Source organism: Aedes aegypti, chromosome 3, assembly GCF_002204515.2.
Source record: "Aedes aegypti strain LVP_AGWG chromosome 3, AaegL5.0 Primary Assembly, whole genome shotgun sequence".
In the NCBI taxonomy this organism is placed as follows: Eukaryota; Metazoa; Arthropoda; class Insecta; order Diptera; family Culicidae; genus Aedes; species Aedes aegypti.
Window position 1 is genome coordinate 236,850,384 of NC_035109.1, and position 18,625 is coordinate 236,869,008.

The following is an 18,625-nucleotide window of genomic DNA, read 5'->3' on the forward strand; positions in this document are numbered from 1 at the left end:
ATCAAGAGTCAGAGATTAATCCCAAATCTTTGGTGTCGGTAACGGATACTTGAGCAAATTAATACTTATCGCCCGAGGTAATCTCTTTAGAAAACAATTTTTAAATATGAGATTGGCCAAAATTTTCCATTGAAAAAGATTTTTGAGTTTGGGGAGACTTGATCCCTCTTCTTACTTGTGCTTATTCTGCGCGGCGTGTGAGTCGAGACGACTCGCTCTCACCGCGAGTGACGTGAGACGACTAATGTTAATCAAATGGGACCAAGTCGACAATTGTCACCTCATTCGACTCGTCTCACCTAACACGCCGCGCAGAATAAGCACAACTATTTAACGTAAGGACGTCATTTACCGCTTATCGAATTGTTCAAATCAAACTGCTTCAATAGTTGCTACAAAAGTTATTAAAATGCATTATAATAGAGAGGAATTCACATAATTTTGTATAACAGTGATCCCGGCACTACTGGAGGACTAGCGCCACTACTGGAACACGTGTACCAATAGTGGCTCAAGCGATTTTATGCTCAAAAATTAATTCCACCACTCTTTGTATATAGTAGAGGTTGAAATCTTTCTGTTGATGCCAAAAGATCTTTGTTAAGGCTTTTCGTTATTATGTAATGATTTTTTTTATAGCTTAGGTAGTCCAATAATGGCACCGGTATCCTATCATTCCAAATATTACATCATGTCTTATTTCTAGGTGTTCTATCTATTTTATCTATTTTATCATTCTAGTTTGGTAAAACAAATTTAAGCTTTTATTAAAATGGTAATTGAAAACATATTACATTTCATTTGCCGTAGCAGTTAGAATTGAGTCACAAACAGGTGAGTCGATTTCACCTGCTTATAAGACAAAAAACACTTTCAATTTACTTAACCTGTCTTAACCTAAACATATAACGCATTAATCGTGGTAATAGAAGATTGCAACGTTTTTTGCCTAAAATTTTTAATTATTTTATTTGACATTTGTTCCAATGCTTCAACATTGGATATTCTATGTAACTCATTGGTACTATATAAGGGAGAAAGCTTCAGAATCATTTTCAAAATTTTAATTTGAATCCTCTGCAGAGCTTTCTTCCTGATATTACAATAGCTATTCCATATTGGTACAGCATACAACATGGCTGGCCTGAAAATTTGTTTGAATATTAAAAGCTTGTTCTTAAAACAAAGTTTTGATTTTCTATTAATAAGTGTATACAGACATTTCTTATATTTGTTACATTTGGCTTGAATGCCCTTAATGTGATTTTTGAAAGTTAAATTTGTATCTAGCATGAGCCCTAGATACTTAACTTCATCTGACCATTTATTGAAACCCCTCTTATCGTGACAATATGTCTTCTTGAAGGTTTCAAATAAAGAGCTTTTGGCTTATGTTGGAATATTATTAGTTGAGTTTTGGAAGCATTAGGAGAAATCTTTCATTTTTGCAAGTGTGAAGAAAAAATGTCCAAACTTTTTTGCAATCTACTACAGATGACACGCAGGCTTCGTCCTTTGCCGGGGAGGCCTGTGTCATTTGCAAACAAAGATTTTTTACATCCCTGAGGTAACTCAGGTAAGTCAGATGTGAAAATATAGTATAATATTGGGCTTGCGGTTAGCGGCGTCAGTCGTCTAGGCGTTTTGTGCCACGGGGTGTGAGTTCGATTCCCGCTCCAGTCGGTGAAAACTTTACGTCAAACGAAAAATTCATCGCTGGGCTACTGGGTGTTTCGTGTTGTCCGTTGCCTAATGTTAGTATCGTTCAGTCTGTACAGCCTGTGTGCTGAAGACGGTGTAATTTTTTTTCTTTAATACTGGTCCCAAAATGCTGCCTTGAAGAACAGTTCTTACAGGAAGTCTTTCAGACTTGAGTTCTGATAATTAACCTGAAGTGTACGATTTGACAGATAACTTTGAATTATTCTAACAATGTATGTTTGAAAATTAAAGTTTTTCAATTTTACAATCAAGCCTTCATGCCAATTCTGCCGAATGCCTTTTCTATGTCTAGAAGAGCTTGACCAGTAGAATAGTCTTCAGATTTGTTTGAAAGAATCAATTTTGTTTCACGTAAAAGTTAATGAGTGGTCGAACGTCCATGTCGGAATTCGAACTGTTCATTAGCAAAAAATGAATTTTCGTTGATGACGGATTTCACGCCAACTCGACAAAGGGATTGGCAGCACCCCTTCAGAATTCAATGAAACTTTCTGGGTCTGAAGACTATGTGAATCTAAGATACTTTACATACTTGTTTTTTTTTCAAAACTGATCTAGACTAACAATTGGAAAGGGTCAAAGTTTTTGTTTTTACTTTTTTATGAACCCGTATAGCTCGAAAACGGTAAGACCTACAAAAAAGTGTTGTATGGATGACTGTCGTGAAATTTCCTGAAGTTTTAGAGAAAAATATTGAAAAAATAAAAAAACATTTTCTAACCTGAAAAAAAAAATGATTCAAAACTTTAAAGTAGATTAAAAAAAAAACGGCCAAAAGATCGTTCTTAGGCAAAAAGTTTCGCAATTAAGTTTACTAAAAGTCGTCCATACATTGCAAATTGGGCATATTTAAGAGAAAAAAGTTTTTCTAACAACGAATTTTTCAAGTCCAAAACTGATTTTTTTTTTCAAAGATTTTTTTCTAAACTGTCAATAATAATCGTGTTTTTAAATGATAAATGAGTTTGATCAGAAAATAGATTGTATTTTTATTGAGAATAGTTAAAAAACGGAATTATACAGTGATTATGTTTTTTAAATGAAGGCAATCAATGGACGTCGCCTCTGCCTATGAGAAAATCAACTTCGTCTAACATTCCGACGGATTTTTTATGGTTTGAAAGATATCACAACAGTATTGCAAACATTGAAAAGTAACAACCTTATCCATACCCCATTAAAATCTTTTCTAGAAAAAGTTTTGTGAAAATAAAACTTACTAAACGTACCTGCGTTACACGCCAGATGAATAGGAAATAATGAATATGTTTGTATTGTTATCTACCTGAAATGTACGTTAACGACCTGAGTTACTCAACAACCACCGTGTGAGTGTATAGAAAGAAAGGTATTTAACTTACAATTGTCGTTATAAGGTACAGTGGGAGAAGTGTATCAGTGAGGTAAGTGGATCATTTGTCCATATTGAATATTAATACTTGAGTATGTTGAATGTTTTCGCAACATTGTTTCGTTTGAGGTTATGTTCTTACGTGCGCACTGATACTATTGCAAAATCGGCACTACACGTACACTAACACAAGCAAACTTGTTAGCTGCAAAAAAAAAAATGAAAATTGTTTTCTATCAATCAAAAATCTGAAATCGAATACTATAAGCTTTTTCAACACATGGTGAGCATTTCAGTTCTAATTCAATGAATCACAATGAAAATATGTGATTTTTATCAGTAAATACAGATGTCTTCTTCTTCTTGGCATTAACGTCCTCACTGGGACATTGCCTGCTTCTCAGCTTAGTGTTCTTATGAGCACTTCCACAGTTATTAACTGAGAGCTTTCTTTGCCAAAGTTGCCATTTTCGCATTCGTATATCGTGTGGCAGGTACGATTATACACTATGCCCAGGGAAGTCAAGGAAATTTCCATTACGAAAAGATCCTGGACCGACCGGGAATTGAACCCAGACACCTTCAGCATGGCTTTGCTTTGTAGCCGTGGACTCTAACCACTCGGCTAAGGAAGGCCCCAGATGTATTGGACATGATACACTTACCCCTACTTTTTAATGGGGTGGGGTAAGTGGATCAAGTATTTTTATCATTTACTAGTGGTCCCGGTAAACTTCGTCTTGCCATCAAGTAGGCTATTGAAAAATGCCATGAAACATCCCATACAAAATGACATATTAATTCGCTCCCGTGTAACCGAATTTTCCGAAAACATTCCTAAACTTTTTCTTCACACGAACACGTCGGAACCCTTAAAGAAGACAACAGTATGAGAATTGTGCAAATCGGTTGCCCCGTTCTCAAGCCATTTCGTGACATACAAACACCACTCCATTTTTATTTATATAGATAGGCATACTGCTTACGAGAAATTGAATAAGTTTTTAAATTCGCAAATTATATTTTCTTTTAACTTTTTTCATTCCTGGTTTAGATTTGTCTAATTGGCCATAGAAAATTTGAATTAATCCACCTAAAAGTTTTTTAAATCTTTCTGGTATAAAATTTTTATATATTTTCCTAAAAATTGCAAAATTTAAACAAAACATTTCGTGGTTTATCTAAGCTGAATTGCAAGAGAGCAAAATGTACTAATTTGCCAATGAACCGTTTCATTGAATTCTGAAGGGGTGCTGCCAATCGCGTGTCGAGTTGGCGTGAAATCCGTCTGATGTGGATGTCTCAGATGTGGACCATCATTCTGTTCAAAAAGAACCTTTTCAAAAAGTTTACTGATGGAGAAAATCAAGCTGATTAGACTGTAGCTTCCTTGTTTCTGAGTTTCTTTCCTCAATGATCAACATGGTTGTTTCGTTGCAGTGTTGAATGGGTGCAATTGATTTTATTATGCGATTATGATGATATTACAAGAAATCTACAACTGTTATAGACTAACTTCAGTATAAACTAAACGATTATAAATTCTTATGTTTAGTTAACAATGCAAATACAAACTTGGTGCAATCAAAAATCTCAAATATAACACAATAGAATATAAATATCAGTAGGGTTACACAGTTTGCTATTTTCAATCTAAACTTGGAGTAACAGTGCTACGCCGGCAAGGGTCCATTTCGCCGGTTTGTCTTTGGTTTTCAGGTTAAAAGTCCAAATATAGGTGGGTCCTCTGGTTCTCGTCTTATACACAGGGCACTCGTACATGTTACGCAGATCTTGCTTGTCTTGAGTGAGGGCCTGAAAAGGGTCAGATTGTTAAGTTTATCATAATATCTGCACATGTCCAGAACGAGACACTATCGTACCCGAATATTGATTACTGGCATTTGTGGGTATAGCTCCTTGAGCTTGGATTCCATTATGATACCCTGTTGAACGTCCCAGCGAGCTCCTTCCATAAATATTCCGTGTACATACGCTCCTTCTCTGGGACCAGCTCTGATTACAGAAATAGTAATTGAACGATTATTGAAATGAATTGATGAGCGGATGCACCCAATATGAAATTTCTCGTACAACTGACTGACTACCAGGTTAGCATTTACGACGATTCTACGCCACTAGTCCGAATGATACAAGCTCAAATGTTACATTAGCCCGAATGATGGACTTTTTAGTAAAAAAATATTCATATTTTTTGGCAGAGATGTCTCCTTATCGTTTTAGACATCATGCAGTAAAATGATTCTTATGAAGATTTCTTCATATTAATAAAAAAGATGTCTATGTAAATCAATCCTTATTTTGCCCAGTATCACTGAAAATTTTTCGACAATTCAATATTTTAACTTTTAGTTATAGGGGAGTGTCCAGTACACTCGGACACTTTTTACATTAAATTTATTATTGAAAAAGTATTACATTTTTGGCGTTAATTTTGTTATTGGTTGAATTAAAGAAGTGAATAAAATATAAATTATATATTAAACCTTCAAATACAAATGTTCAATTTCTGAAATTATCTCACATTGTGTGTAAATATGTATACATTTTAATGCGTTTTCTAGCAGATAAAAATGTAAGCCAAATATAATGTGTATTTTCTATGCCCTATATCAATTGAACGGCGTTAATTATATTTCTTATTATTTTCTCTATTTGGTACTAATTAACTCATCACGCGTGGTAAATATGGATAAATCGCAGACAGACGTTTAAGCAGGAACAAATTTATTCAAAATTCCTGTGTAAATTCTACCGTGGTGTCACCTAGGGAGCAAATCTGCGGATAAATTATGAGTGAAATTATACAAAAACAAACAAGTGCTCAGGTGGTATTGGAACCCACAACTCATGTATGCTAGACGAATCGCCAACTAAGCTATCTAGCCACTTGATCACCCAATAACTTAGTCTCGGTAGTTCAGTGGGCAAAGCACTCGTCTAGCATACAAGCATCGTGGGTTCGATTCCCACCTTTGCACGTAGTTCTTTTCATAAACTTACTTATAATTTATCCATGTTTACCACGCGTAATAAGGTAATTTATTTACCGTGCTGATTGGGTTACTGAACAACTCTATATGTGTCAATACATTTTTTCTGGGGTTTGAAATCAAGCCAATTCATTCAAGTGATAGTCATAGAGGACCTGTCTCTTATTTCCCAATATGTGAACACATATTTTGTGTAAGCTAATAACGCAGACAGACGTTCAAGTTAGACTCAGCCACTTGTGTAAAAACATGGCCGCCACAAATCGCCAAGTGGCAATAAGCTAACAGCTGGCGTTAGTGGCGTATGCGTCCCGCCACCACCCCGATCACATTTCGTTGACAGCATGACATACAACCGCTCCCACAGTCGACATGCTCAACGCTAAAAACTATGCACCTGTTTTTCGCGCTGGGTGGGTGATGTTCCCTTGTGGATCTAATTTCTCATGTAAAAGTTAATTAAATCCATTGTTATTTTTACCACAAGTTGGCATTTAATTTACTCACAGATTCATGCTAGTATAACACCCTTGAATGATCGTAACTCATGTAAAATAAATTGTCGTGAAAATATCACAATTGTGTTAATCATTTTCAAAGTGATTGTTTTGATATTTTTGTTCAGTGGGTGGTAGACTGGGTGGTAAGCGAGAAGATGAAGCCACGTGCTTTTATGAACTGTCACTGTACTGCAGCAATTTGCTCCCTAGGTGACACCACGGTAGAATTTACACAGGAATTTTGAATAAATTTGTTCCTGCTCAAACGTCTGTCTGCGCTAATAACTACACAATGGGTAACTTATTATGGTGTTAATGCTTTTAAGTCCTCTCGGTTTCTGATAAGCGTCTAATATCCTGGCATAGCAACTGTTCGACCGTACAGGAATCTCCCCTATATCATACTTTCATATATATCATTGGACGGATTGAACGTCTTGGAATACATAGTTTGAAGGACTACATAAACAATATAGTCCTCTCGGTTTCTGATAAGCGTCTAACATCCTAGCATAGCAACTGTCCGACCGTACAGGAATCTCCCCTATATCATACTTTCATTTATATCATTGGTGGATTGAACGTCTTGGAATACATACTTTGAAGGACTACATAAACAACATAGGTCATTTTTTTTTTACTACTTCAATGTACTCATTTGTGTCAAAAAAAAAAACATATTTTTTTATAGTTTTTTTTAATCTTTTTCTTATAGTTGAGTGAATGTTTACAATAAAATATAGATTATTTGTAATGACTCACGTTATTTACGTAGTTCTTCAAACAGTATATTTCAAGGCTTTGAACGTTCTGCAATATTAAATTTACCAGAACCACAGAGAACAGACGTTCATCTTTTCTCGTCAGCGTGTGTAAAGCTTGTACTGGTCATTTCAAAGTATGCCGTTATGCTCCTGTTACGTGGCGCTGTCGTCAGATTGAGAACGCTACAAATTTGCCGCTTTTTACACTTTGGCGCTAGTGTCGATATCAAAAATTGCCATTTGTCGCTAGCGTTGCTTTGTGTGCTAATGCATTTTGACGTTCACTAGTGACATCGTGTTGTCGAAACGAGTTTGTATGTCGGGCTGTCTGCGTTGGTGGCGCTGATGGTTGATTCGAACCTTTACACATGGTTCAGAGGAAATTTTGTTCGAGCCTCCATGTCTGTTCTCTGTGCCAGAACTTCTCTGTGTCAATGAAAATTGTTCCGTCCAAACAAAGCTCATCTGGATTTGCTGGTTCCAGTTTTTCCCAAATTGTAAATTTATTTGATCCTATGCAACTTAGAAACTACCAAGACTTCGTTTTAATCAATATAAATTTCTGAATGTCTTGGAATGGTTTTGCGTTTGCATGTAATTACGATCGAATATCTCATCAAAAAGCCCCACTCGTTTTACTCACGTAAAATCGTCTTTTTGCTTCTTAGTAACGTCACAGTGCAGACACATTTTGTCCAGCGGAAGTTCGTTCTTTCGTGCCGTTGACTGCATAATGGCAGTCAACAGGGACTGTGGGTTGAAGAATCCTGCCAGCCAAACAGACGTTGGAAGCTGAAATGGAGGAAATTATTATTGCACTATGGTAGTTGTGATGCATATCTAAAAGTGATCAAGCGTTTGAGGCAAGCCTTACGACAAAATCAGCCGACCAGGTTTCCAACTCGCGAAGTCTTAGCAACAAATCGACGAACCATCCGGTCAAGCCCAGCAGCGACGGATAAGCGCGGGCAGCCCAGATCACAGGCACTTGATCCAAGAACAATGAATTCTCTAAATCCTCCATGTCGGACGTGATCGTCAGCTCGCCCTTCATACCGAGATCCAATTCCTTCAGGCTCCTCTTCATCTCTCCGGTTAGGTAGTTCATTCGTTCGCATTCCTGGAAAGCGACCACTACGTAGGGGGTACGTTCTTCTACCTTTCCCATGATTTCAGCCATGTTGAATTCCTCCGGAAGTTTCTCCATAATCTCGTCTAGTATCTGTTTTACTTTGTCTTCGCGGGTTACCGTTGTTCCAGACCCTGCGCCGGCATCGCGAGGCTGCATTTCAAAAACAGTCCTGAACAAGTTCTCCGAGGTTGTGGTTAAGAAGCCGATCTCTGCATTCGGATGTAGTCCATACAGATACGGAGACTCTGGAGGCATTGCATCGTCTATGTAAGCATGGTAGCCAACATAGTCAGTATTCGGGGGAGCGGCGAATCCTGGAGCGAGAAACAGTTCGCCGTCAACTAAGTCCGGTTGCATAAGTTCTTCCAAGTATGTTATACACGTCCTGCGGTCCCAATCGTCGGTGATGTGTCCACCGTACATAATTTCTCCGAAAAGATAACGGAGATCTTCCCATGGAACTTTAGTGTTTGCTTCCAAGTAGTTGTACAGTACGGACACGGAGATATTCAAGTCACCAACATTGAAGGGATAGGTTTTGTTCCATCCTTGGGGTCCAAATTTGCGCCGTTCGGCCACAACGGCATGGAAATAGCAAAGAGAAAAGAGGATAACTTTGAATTCAGCTTCTTTGCCACACATTTCCAACGTTTCTTGTGTGAAATTGTCCAAGGCTTTGTGGAGATTCGCTTGCATTCCGGTAGGTGGCTCGTTAGTGATCTTGATGGATGACTCCAGGATACCCTGGGGTATAATGTGAGCCGCTGGGGTTGCAGCAGGTTCTGCGCTCATGAATATACGGTAGTTCTCGTGTGATCCTTCCGAGTAGTATTCAAGCTTTTTCTCTAGCGAAGGTAACCATTTTTTCACAAGATGTATATTTTGCAGCACAACCCAGTGTCCGGAGGTTGCTGCTTTATCCATGGCTGCCTCTGCAACCACTTCCTGACCTTGGCCTAGCGAAACGTTATAGAAGTTGTCATTGTCTGCAGAATAGCCCAACTGTTTGCCCAAGGCTTCTACATCCTTCAGCGGATTTACACCCGGTGACAAAATGAAGAATATCGGTGTAGAAGGACTAGTCTCTTCGAATGATTTCGCAAATTCCATGGTGCGGTTTTCGACGTAATGGGATCCAAGTTTTTCCTCGATAAAGTCACTGGAATGTTGTGCAAATAGTCAATGATTATGGATGCGGTTTTTGGACACGACTTCGATACTTACGTCATTGCGTAGGTCATTCGATCCGGTCTTAGAGCACGCATCATGCAAAGCCTCTGAAGAGCAGTTTTGTTTTTCCATTCTTGTGGGAACTTTTCTTTTTCGGGACATTCCGATTCGATGAGCTTTTTCCAACGCTTGGATGATGTTTCGATGTCACGATCCAGATTACGGAATTCATCCTTGGACGCTAAGCTACAAATTCCACCCCACGCGGTATTAGTGAGGAAATCCACCGGTGAAGTCACGTGTGGCTTGATGGGAAAACGCAAAAGGAAATCCAACTCTGCAGGGGTGATTTCCTCGCGGATCATCAATATCTGTGGCAAAAAAGAATTCCTCAATAGACATTTTTCTTAAAATTCATTTCATTTCACCTGGAATGTCATTTGAGACATGAAGATAAGTTTATCGCACTCGAATAACCCTCGAGTAGTATACTGGAAAACTGAGAATGATATGCAATCGATTAAGTTGTTAACTCTGGACGCAACAGTGTCCGCTGGCTCAGCTCTTGAAATAGCGTTTTGGAAGACTACACTGAAGGCTTTCAGTGAAAATTGATAAATCGGATTAATGGTGTTTAAGTCATTTAAGATGAAGTATAGCAAGCTGGCTCGAGCAGCTGCCGGTCGATAATGTTCACGAGCTTCATCAATCTCCTTCGATGTTATCTTAGCTTCAGTGACCTTCTCCTCGATTTCCGCAGCCGTTTTCTTGGTAGTTTCCAGGTTTTCTACCAGTGCTGTGTCGCCTAGGATGTTGCCACCAGCTGAGGATAGACGCGAAAGGAGGTCGTCTTCTAACTTCTTGAGCATAATTTTGAAATCATTCTGTTGCTTGGTAAGGTCAGCTTTGAGTTCCTCAAGATCAGGACGCTCGGCTTTGACGACTTCGGCTAAAAGTTGGTCTTCGAGGCCGTCTTTGGTAACGGTGAAGTTGATCAATGTCGTTTGAGCTTGCATTTCGGGTTGATAATGCTGTAATATAAAAACTGAATAGATTATGTTACCACATATTATTTTTATATTACCGGATTAGCAAGCTTAGTGTGTAGAATCAATCTAAAACTGTGATTGTATTCCACTTCTTTGTCTCCTATTTTGATAGCCCTACAATTAGAAATTGATTAAAGTACTCTTTATATTCATCCAACAAATTCAGGATCGCACCTTCCTTTTTTAATAAGATTTCTTCCTAACAAAGGATTCAGCACAGGGTCTACATTTTCGCCAATATTTTCAATCAGTACGGTACTGCCCTTGGCTAACGCTTTCTCCAAGATCTCAAGATAACCTTTGCTTCCCAAACGAATAACTTTGAGGGCTTCACCGTACTTTTGCTTGATCCATTTGATACCCTGTAGCTGCGGATCGATCATCAACGGCCACCGGTCGGAGTTAGATAGAATCGTAGCGTTTTCGATGGACATACGATCGCTCGGCAAGCCTTCGTTCTGCCAGGTCGCAATCTGAGTGTCATCAGTTAGTAATCTCAATGGATCAAGGCTGTCCGTAATTGGGATGCCTGGTTCCAGAGCGCGCAAAAATGGCAACCACATCTTGTTGAGCAAGTCCATCCGGAATTGTTTTGTGAAACAACCGACGTATGATATAAAAGCCGTTATTAGAAGAATGTCTCCCGGTAATGTCGTGGCTTGTTGCATAAATCTAGGGTTATAAAATAAGTTTATTAAGTTATTGACTACTGAGAATTTGTTATTCGATAATTGATATTACTCAGCCACCGCTTCAGCCCAACGGACATTCTCACTGGCTAAACCACCGACTAATCGATTGGCCAGTTGGATTGTGGCTTGTGTAGCGTCTGCTTCTTGCTGACAACGAAGCTTATCAGCGGTAGCTTTTTCGAAATCGGCCGTCAGTTTTGCAAGTTGTTCCTCCAGAGACTGAAATATTCAAACATCGATTAACTTATACGACCAATGATTGGTAGGTCAAGAAGTGCTACTTACAGCAACTTTCTTCTTGATATTTGCCAACTTTTCTTGCGATGCAGTAAGTTCTGCATTGGCCGCTGCCAACGCTTTACGCTTTGGCTCGACATCGCAAAACACATCGTAGAATTTGATAATGTTGATTACCCATGCACAGAGCCCGGCTGCTGCCGCCGATTTAGATCTTACGAAATCGGGATCGAACTCTGTGTCTTTCAGGTATGGTTGAATAGCCTTTATAATTTCAGGATGTATGTGTTCTTTGTCATAGTTTATCAGCATGTCGAGGAAGCTGTCAACTTTCGCCATCGTGATTTTAGCCGATTTCCAGCTGCGATCTTTTGGAATTTTTCCATTCGGTGCAAGCAGAACCATAACGGCTGCTGTCACGTTGGTCACAGCACCAGGAGGCGAGCCGAACGACTTCAACTCAGTTAGATTTGCCTTGTTGAGGGTGTTCAAAGCTTCCTGGGCCGCAATCAGGGCTGGCTCTGCTTTAACGAGATCTTCTTCGCAATCACGTTGCTTCTTTGCTACTTCTTTGGCAATGACGGCCACTTTTTGCTCTTCTTCATCGGCTATTGCCTTTTCGGTTTGTACTTTATCGGTTTCTACGCCAACCATTTCTATAAGGGCATCGGCAGCATCGTTCTTCTCTTGCAACTCAACTTCTTGAACTGCTAGTTTCTGTTTCAGTGTTGCAACTTGGTCGGCCGTGGTTCGAAGTTTTTCCAAACCATTCTCCAACCGTTCGACCTTCTTACGAAGCTCACCGTGCTTTTCCTTCAATAGCTTGTCATACAAGCTGATCTGTTCAAGATATGACTTAGGTGTTGTGTAGTTATATCGACGCTCATTTTGCAAATAGACTTTTGACATTGAGTTGACCGAGGTGTGTACATAAGCCATGAACCGTGCAATTGAGTCCTTGCAATCGCCCGGTAGAATCGTCAACTCTTGTAGGAAACGCAACGACACGGACATCAAAGCTTCCTGCGGCCACTCGTGGAACCAATTGATTTGCGTACAGGTAATAATCGCAGGGAATTTGCGCGATCGTACACGTAGGGTAACACCAACAGGCGAGAAGCATAGTACAACCTTGAGCTGCCGTCGGACACGATCTATGAAGAACTTCCAACAGTTTTCACGTGTATCAACGAGACCGGCTCCTTTAACTTCATTGCGGACACCGGATATGATGTTTTCCACTTCATCATCCGGGAACAAATCCGGAATTTCACCCGATGAAAGTAGATCATTGATGATCACCAGGAAGCTTTCGCTGGAGACCTGAGCGTCTGTCATTAAGAACATAATACCGACGTTCTTCAGCCCGGCCTTTAGATACAATCCAGAAAGTTCGTTCTGAAATAAAAATAATAATTTGAGAACCAATTCATGAAAACGTATTCAAATACCTTTAGGTCAGCGACACTGTATCCTTTCTTGAGTTGAATTTGAGCCACTTCCAAACTGGAGATGAAAGCCGCTAAACGACTTAGCGATTGCTTTCCGCTGCCGCCTACACCAACCAGCAGGGCGCTTCCGCGAGGCGATTCTAGAATTCTATTAATCCTAGTATGGAAACAGTCAAAACCGTTAAAACCAAAAATCTGTTCGCTATCGTGCGGGATGACTGATCCTTACCTGCAAACGTGCATCATGGCATCTTCGAAAAGGACCAAGTTCATTGCAGCTATGAGATCATTGTAAGACATCATTGCCTCTTGCAGTAGTTTTGTCAATACGCCCCAATCCGTGATGGGCATGTACTTCGGTTCACCGATACCTCCGGCAAAGTGACAGTAAATATTCGGTTTATCAAACACTATCGATTCATCGATCTCTTCAAAGGACTTCTTCACCAGATCATTCTGCATTTTGGTGAAGCTGTCGATGTCCTTGTCATCCAGCAGTTTGTCGCCGTAGACCCGCTGTGTTTCATGTAACCACAATCGAATGAAGTCGTTCGAAGTAACCAGACAATCATTTGTACTGAACAGAAGTCCCTGAAATAGAGGAAAGGTTTGTAAATTGGCCTGGTATTGAAAACGAAGACTCAGATTGAGACCTGAAAAACGTTTGTCAAGTCCCGTAGATTGAATACGTAGTGGAACTTGATGGCCGTCGGTAGAAACACCTGTGCCACTTTAGAGTGCAGAGCCAAACTTGCTGCGACAATATTTTGTGATATTTTAGTTACAGCTATGTTGAATTTCTGTTCCGCATTCGCAAAGTGCTGGAGAAGGATCGAATGATAGATGGTGGTAACAGCCTCAGAGCCGGGAAAGCTCACAGCGAATACACAAAAATGACGTTGCAATCGAGGGTTGATCGTAAAACTACCCGAGGTGGGATTCATACACGATACGTATTGGCAATTGTGAATATCTTTTAGAGTGAGCTTATTCCGATCGTACCAATGACTGTAATCCATGTGTTGTCGGATCAGTGTATGAGGTTGAACCGTTCCGTAGGCATCCACCTCTGGCATGTTCATGTCGTCGATAAAGTAGATTAGCGTTTTGCTTCCGGGAGGACCGTAGTTACGACCCGCTTTCTTTTCTAATGGTTTCTCCATAACTTTTTGAAGCATCTCAGAAGAGGTATAGAAATTGAACGGGATGTTCGCGATGGCAAAGTTCTCGGATAAGTTTGCCAATTTTTCGTTGACGACGACCGTTTTGCCACAACCTGCAATACCAACAAGCATCACAGGATGCGCACGATCCATCAACAAATCGAGGAAGAATCTTAAGCGAATTGATTCGGACGTATGAACCAATACGGCCTGCAGCGGTTGATCGCAGTCCATTTCAAATTTAGGAAGTATCTCCGTCCATGGAGTCCAGTGCTTGGTTTCAGTGTCGATGAAGTAGTCGAATACGGTTCCGGTAGGTGGAAACTTGACGGTTTTGAATTCATTGACCCACCATTTGCTAAACTCAACGCGATAATCGATAGCCGCGTCTTGGAACATAGCTGAACCGAATGCCCAAACGCACGAGAACACAAAATATAAGTCATGCCACTCCTTCGGACAATCAGCGGGAGTATTGATTGGGATCAAAAGACACTCCAATAAGTGACACAGCATTTGTATATGGGCCATCTCAGCGATCGGGGTAATCTTCTTAAACCGCGTGCGTATGTTGTCCAGGCAGGCTGGAATGTACTTGTCGAATAAGATGACCAAATTGGACTTTTCGGCTGGGATTGTTCGAGTTTCGATCCAACTCGTTACATAACTGAAACAAATCGGCAGTTAGTGTTTATATGGTAAACTTGAAGAAATTGTAGCTTACGGATTCCATCCCAAATCCTGGGGATTTATGTAAAGAATACCAGCCCTTGAAACAGTGGCCGGAGTGGCCGTTCTCAAGTTTGATATCTCGAAAATAAGTCGCATATATGGCGTTAAGGCAATACGCTCGTTAGAAGCCAATGTCAAAACTTTGTTATCATCCATTACAGTGTTCAGACTCTCGATCCACATGGGATCGATGTCGCCATCGAGAATAATCCACTTGGGATTATCTCCAGTAAGGCTAGCCTGTTCTCGCATGATGACCGAAAAAAGTCCGTCTTTCCACTCTCTGGTCGCAGGGTTGATAATTCCGAAAAGTTCATCGTTGGTGACAGCTTTCGGATTGAGATCGTCAAAGGCTGGCTTCTTCTTCATGTTTTGATATGTTTTATATAGTGTTTTCCAAACTTGTGTCTTGCCTGTTCCTGCATTGCCTACGATAAATACGGAGTGTCGAACTTCTAACAGTTCTTCAAGTTGAACAACCTTTAGAATGAAGTTGTCTTCTGGTTGCAAGGCACGGTCAAGGGTGGCTTGTTTCACCGTTTTCTCAAATTCCATGTCTCGCTTTCTGGGGACATCGAGGGCCGGGAATAGGTCACCAATCAAGCCCATGAATACGGGCATATCATCAGTGACAATTTTGGGAATGTTAAAATCTCGCAACGCTCGCATCAACACTTCTTCTTCCGGACGTCCTGGGTCTCCGCGCTATTTGAATGAATGTATTTCAAGTAAATAAGTCAATTACCCTATAAACTACGTATTACCTTGAGAGATCCGGCGACGACAAGCACGGATTTAATGGCTCGCAAACCCCAATCGTAGTGATCCTGCTTAGAGAGCAATTCCTTACAAAGTGTGTACAAGGTAATAAACTTCCTAGCGAGAACACGGGCGTCCTGAAAACCTTCTGCTACCAACATGATCTCACAAATCAGTTCAAAGTCAGGTACCACCATGGCACATGGCCTGTGAAAAATAATACATGTAGCACATATACAAACATCCTCAACAACTACTGTAAACACCTGAATAGAGCCTTCAAGTTTTCAGGCAACTCTGTGCGACCTGCGTAACCCGGGTTCATGGTGATAAATATTCCTACAGTTGGGACGCACGCTATAATCTCTCCCATAAAGTTGAACAAGTCCTTTTTATCCCGAATGGCGTCCTGTACCGATTTAACTTGCACGGCAACTACCGACAGCACTTCGACGGAGATTCGGTTAAACTCGTCGAAACATCCCCAGGCTCCAGTTTGCGCAAGGCCCTTGTATATATTACCGCAGGACTTGTAATCCATCTGTTCGGAGCAGTTGAATACGTAGACCATTATTCCGAGCGCTCGGCCCAGATCCTTAGTAGTTTCGGTTTTCCCTGTACCCGCTGGTCCAGCTGGACCTCCTCCCATGACCAGATGCAAAGATTGCGTCAGAGTGATGTAGCATCGATCGGTCAGTGGAGTGATCACCAAACGTGGCGTATTTCCAAGGTATTCGTGACTGTAGATAAATTGAGCATCGCAGATATTCGCGAAACAGTCCCTCTCTATATCGTCCCAACGATGACGAAGTTGTGATTGCCACTGGAAAGCTGAGGCGCTTTCTACTTTGGACTGAATCAGTTTACTAACAACGTCTCGAGAGTGGACGTCGATGGTACAGATCGTCATGATCTTCTGGCGATCGCCTCTAGTTAGTTCACCAAGCAACAGGGTGATCAGTGTGCTAAGTTGTGAGATTTGCTTCTTGTAATAATCTTTGATAGCGTTGTCGTAACCTTCCTCAAGTCGGCTAAAGGCGATGTTGACTTCCGTTGTCCACCAGATTTGCGTGCCACAAAGTGAGACCTGCGCCGGGTAGTCAAACAGCCAGTGTTCACGCTGTTTCTCCTCGTATGCTACGACAGCTTCCGCGATGTAACTACGGAGTGACGATCTCATAGATTTTTGCACTTGGTTCAACCAGACTTCAACCTACAATATAGAAGAACTTTGATGGGTGACCGTTTCTTAATACATTCAGTCAGATACATACCGGTCCCGTACATCCGCATAGTTCGTAAAATTTGACATATTCGGTGTCCTTGGCTATCATACCAAGAGAGAATTTCGTAGATCCATCAGGTTCTGCTTGAAATTTGAGCTTTGCAATTGAATCAAACAGCTTTGTAAGATGTTTGCAGACCACTTCAGGTCGATTACCGTTACTCAGAATATCCAGCAAATCTGCAGACGATACAAAGTAGAATCTGGGGAAGTATAGTCGTTTTGTTTCTAGATACTCTGCCAATGCTTTCTCGCAAAGGGTTAGTTGACTCTGTAGTTCATCGAGTTTCTCGCATAAACCATCTCGATTCGTAGCGTGAATCACGTTTGAGGTCTTGGACATCTCCTCCATCATCACTTTGAAATCGGCATCGATCCGATCAAATCGAGCCGAATCGACTGGTAGTTGCTTTCGGATATCTTCCGAGCTCATAAAAATCGATTCTAGATGAGTCCAGGTTCTCTGGACTTCAAACCAAACTGTTATGACCTGATCGGCGGTGGTGAGTTTCTTTTGCCAGCCCGATACTTCCTCGAGGAAGTGAGCGACAAACTTGGAGGTCATCAAGTTTTGCAGAACCACCTGATTTTCTTCGAGTGTTTCGATAAGTTCTTCGGAAGCCTTGAGTAGAGAGCATCCGGTACGTGGATGAATTTCATGCTCAAATTCCATCGATGACCACGTGGTGTTCAAATCACGGAGAATTTTCTCCATGGACATCTCTTTAACGGCTTTATCAACGATATTCTTGACCTCTTCTTCGCATTCGTGTAGATTCAGAGCTAGAAGATCTGATAGGGTTGTGTTTTTGTCCATAATGAATTGGACCTAGAATTGAACGGAAAATTTAGAACATCATATGGGATTGAAGATCTGTGCCAGTAAATTAAGTAACAATTGTGGATTTGGATGAACATTGAATTTTAGTGGTATTGAAGGCATATTTACATAGCTTGAAAACTTACTGTAATCTCGGGCGGCAGATTAGCTAAACTCTGTGGAGGGTAAATAACGGTATTTACAGGGTTTTGATTACAGATGAGTGTATTTACAAGTAAGGTGTTGGAACATCGTTACAGAAAAAGAGAAACGGAAAGGAAGAAAATCATTAAACATTTAGGTATGTACAAAGCGATACGTTTTTGATAGACTTCAACAACAGGGATATGGAATAAAGGGAAGGAAAGGCAATGAAATTATTCCACACATTTAGTGCACACTCCACCCGTAGCGTTTAAGAGGTGGCAGACTTGGACATGGTGCTTTCCAGCGATTCATGCATGTACAGAAACATTCACGGGAAGGGTAATTCAATTAGCTACTAACTGTGGTGTTTGTATACGGTTGCGTGATATGGCATCGTTATGGCTTTTAGTTTGCAAGTGATTCGGCAGATCTTGATGGGGAAGGTATTTAGTAGTTTATATGGAACGTGTGGCCTATGCCTATAAATGATTGCATTGTATCTCGATGAAAAGCGCCTGTTATTTCCGATCTGCGTGTGACATGTGAGGAATTATTTCACGACCTATGCGAATCGTATTTAGTCAAGGACAGTCGAGGATGAGCAGTACAGGATGAGACAATTGAAGATGTTGGTAAT

The 18,625-nt window shown here is 40.6% G+C and overlaps 1 protein-coding gene across 1 annotated transcript in view; it reads right to left on the bottom strand.

Moving 5' to 3' along the window:
* Nucleotides 1–4,502: 4,502 nt before the first annotated feature.
* LOC5571171 (dynein beta chain, ciliary) overlaps nucleotides 4,503–18,625 on the bottom strand; it is a 67,185-nt gene continuing 53,062 nt past the window's right edge. The window contains exons 14-31 of the mRNA XM_021855847.1: nucleotides 17,988–18,017; nucleotides 17,011–17,850; nucleotides 16,003–16,949; nucleotides 15,742–15,943; nucleotides 14,970–15,682; nucleotides 13,736–14,912; nucleotides 13,312–13,673; nucleotides 13,083–13,239; nucleotides 11,680–13,029; nucleotides 11,444–11,613; nucleotides 10,877–11,374; nucleotides 10,738–10,816; nucleotides 10,082–10,684; nucleotides 9,708–10,024; nucleotides 8,226–9,642; nucleotides 7,995–8,143; nucleotides 4,957–5,089; nucleotides 4,503–4,888 (exon numbers count right to left, since the gene is read on the bottom strand). Of these exons, the coding sequence (XP_021711539.1) occupies nucleotides 4,727–4,888; nucleotides 4,957–5,089; nucleotides 7,995–8,143; nucleotides 8,226–9,642; nucleotides 9,708–10,024; nucleotides 10,082–10,684; nucleotides 10,738–10,816; nucleotides 10,877–11,374; nucleotides 11,444–11,613; nucleotides 11,680–13,029; nucleotides 13,083–13,239; nucleotides 13,312–13,673; nucleotides 13,736–14,912; nucleotides 14,970–15,682; nucleotides 15,742–15,943; nucleotides 16,003–16,949; nucleotides 17,011–17,850; nucleotides 17,988–18,017 (9,306 nt within the window). The 3' untranslated portion in view covers nucleotides 4,503–4,726. The remainder of the gene's footprint in view (nucleotides 4,889–4,956; nucleotides 5,090–7,994; nucleotides 8,144–8,225; nucleotides 9,643–9,707; nucleotides 10,025–10,081; nucleotides 10,685–10,737; nucleotides 10,817–10,876; nucleotides 11,375–11,443; nucleotides 11,614–11,679; nucleotides 13,030–13,082; nucleotides 13,240–13,311; nucleotides 13,674–13,735; nucleotides 14,913–14,969; nucleotides 15,683–15,741; nucleotides 15,944–16,002; nucleotides 16,950–17,010; nucleotides 17,851–17,987; nucleotides 18,018–18,625) is intronic.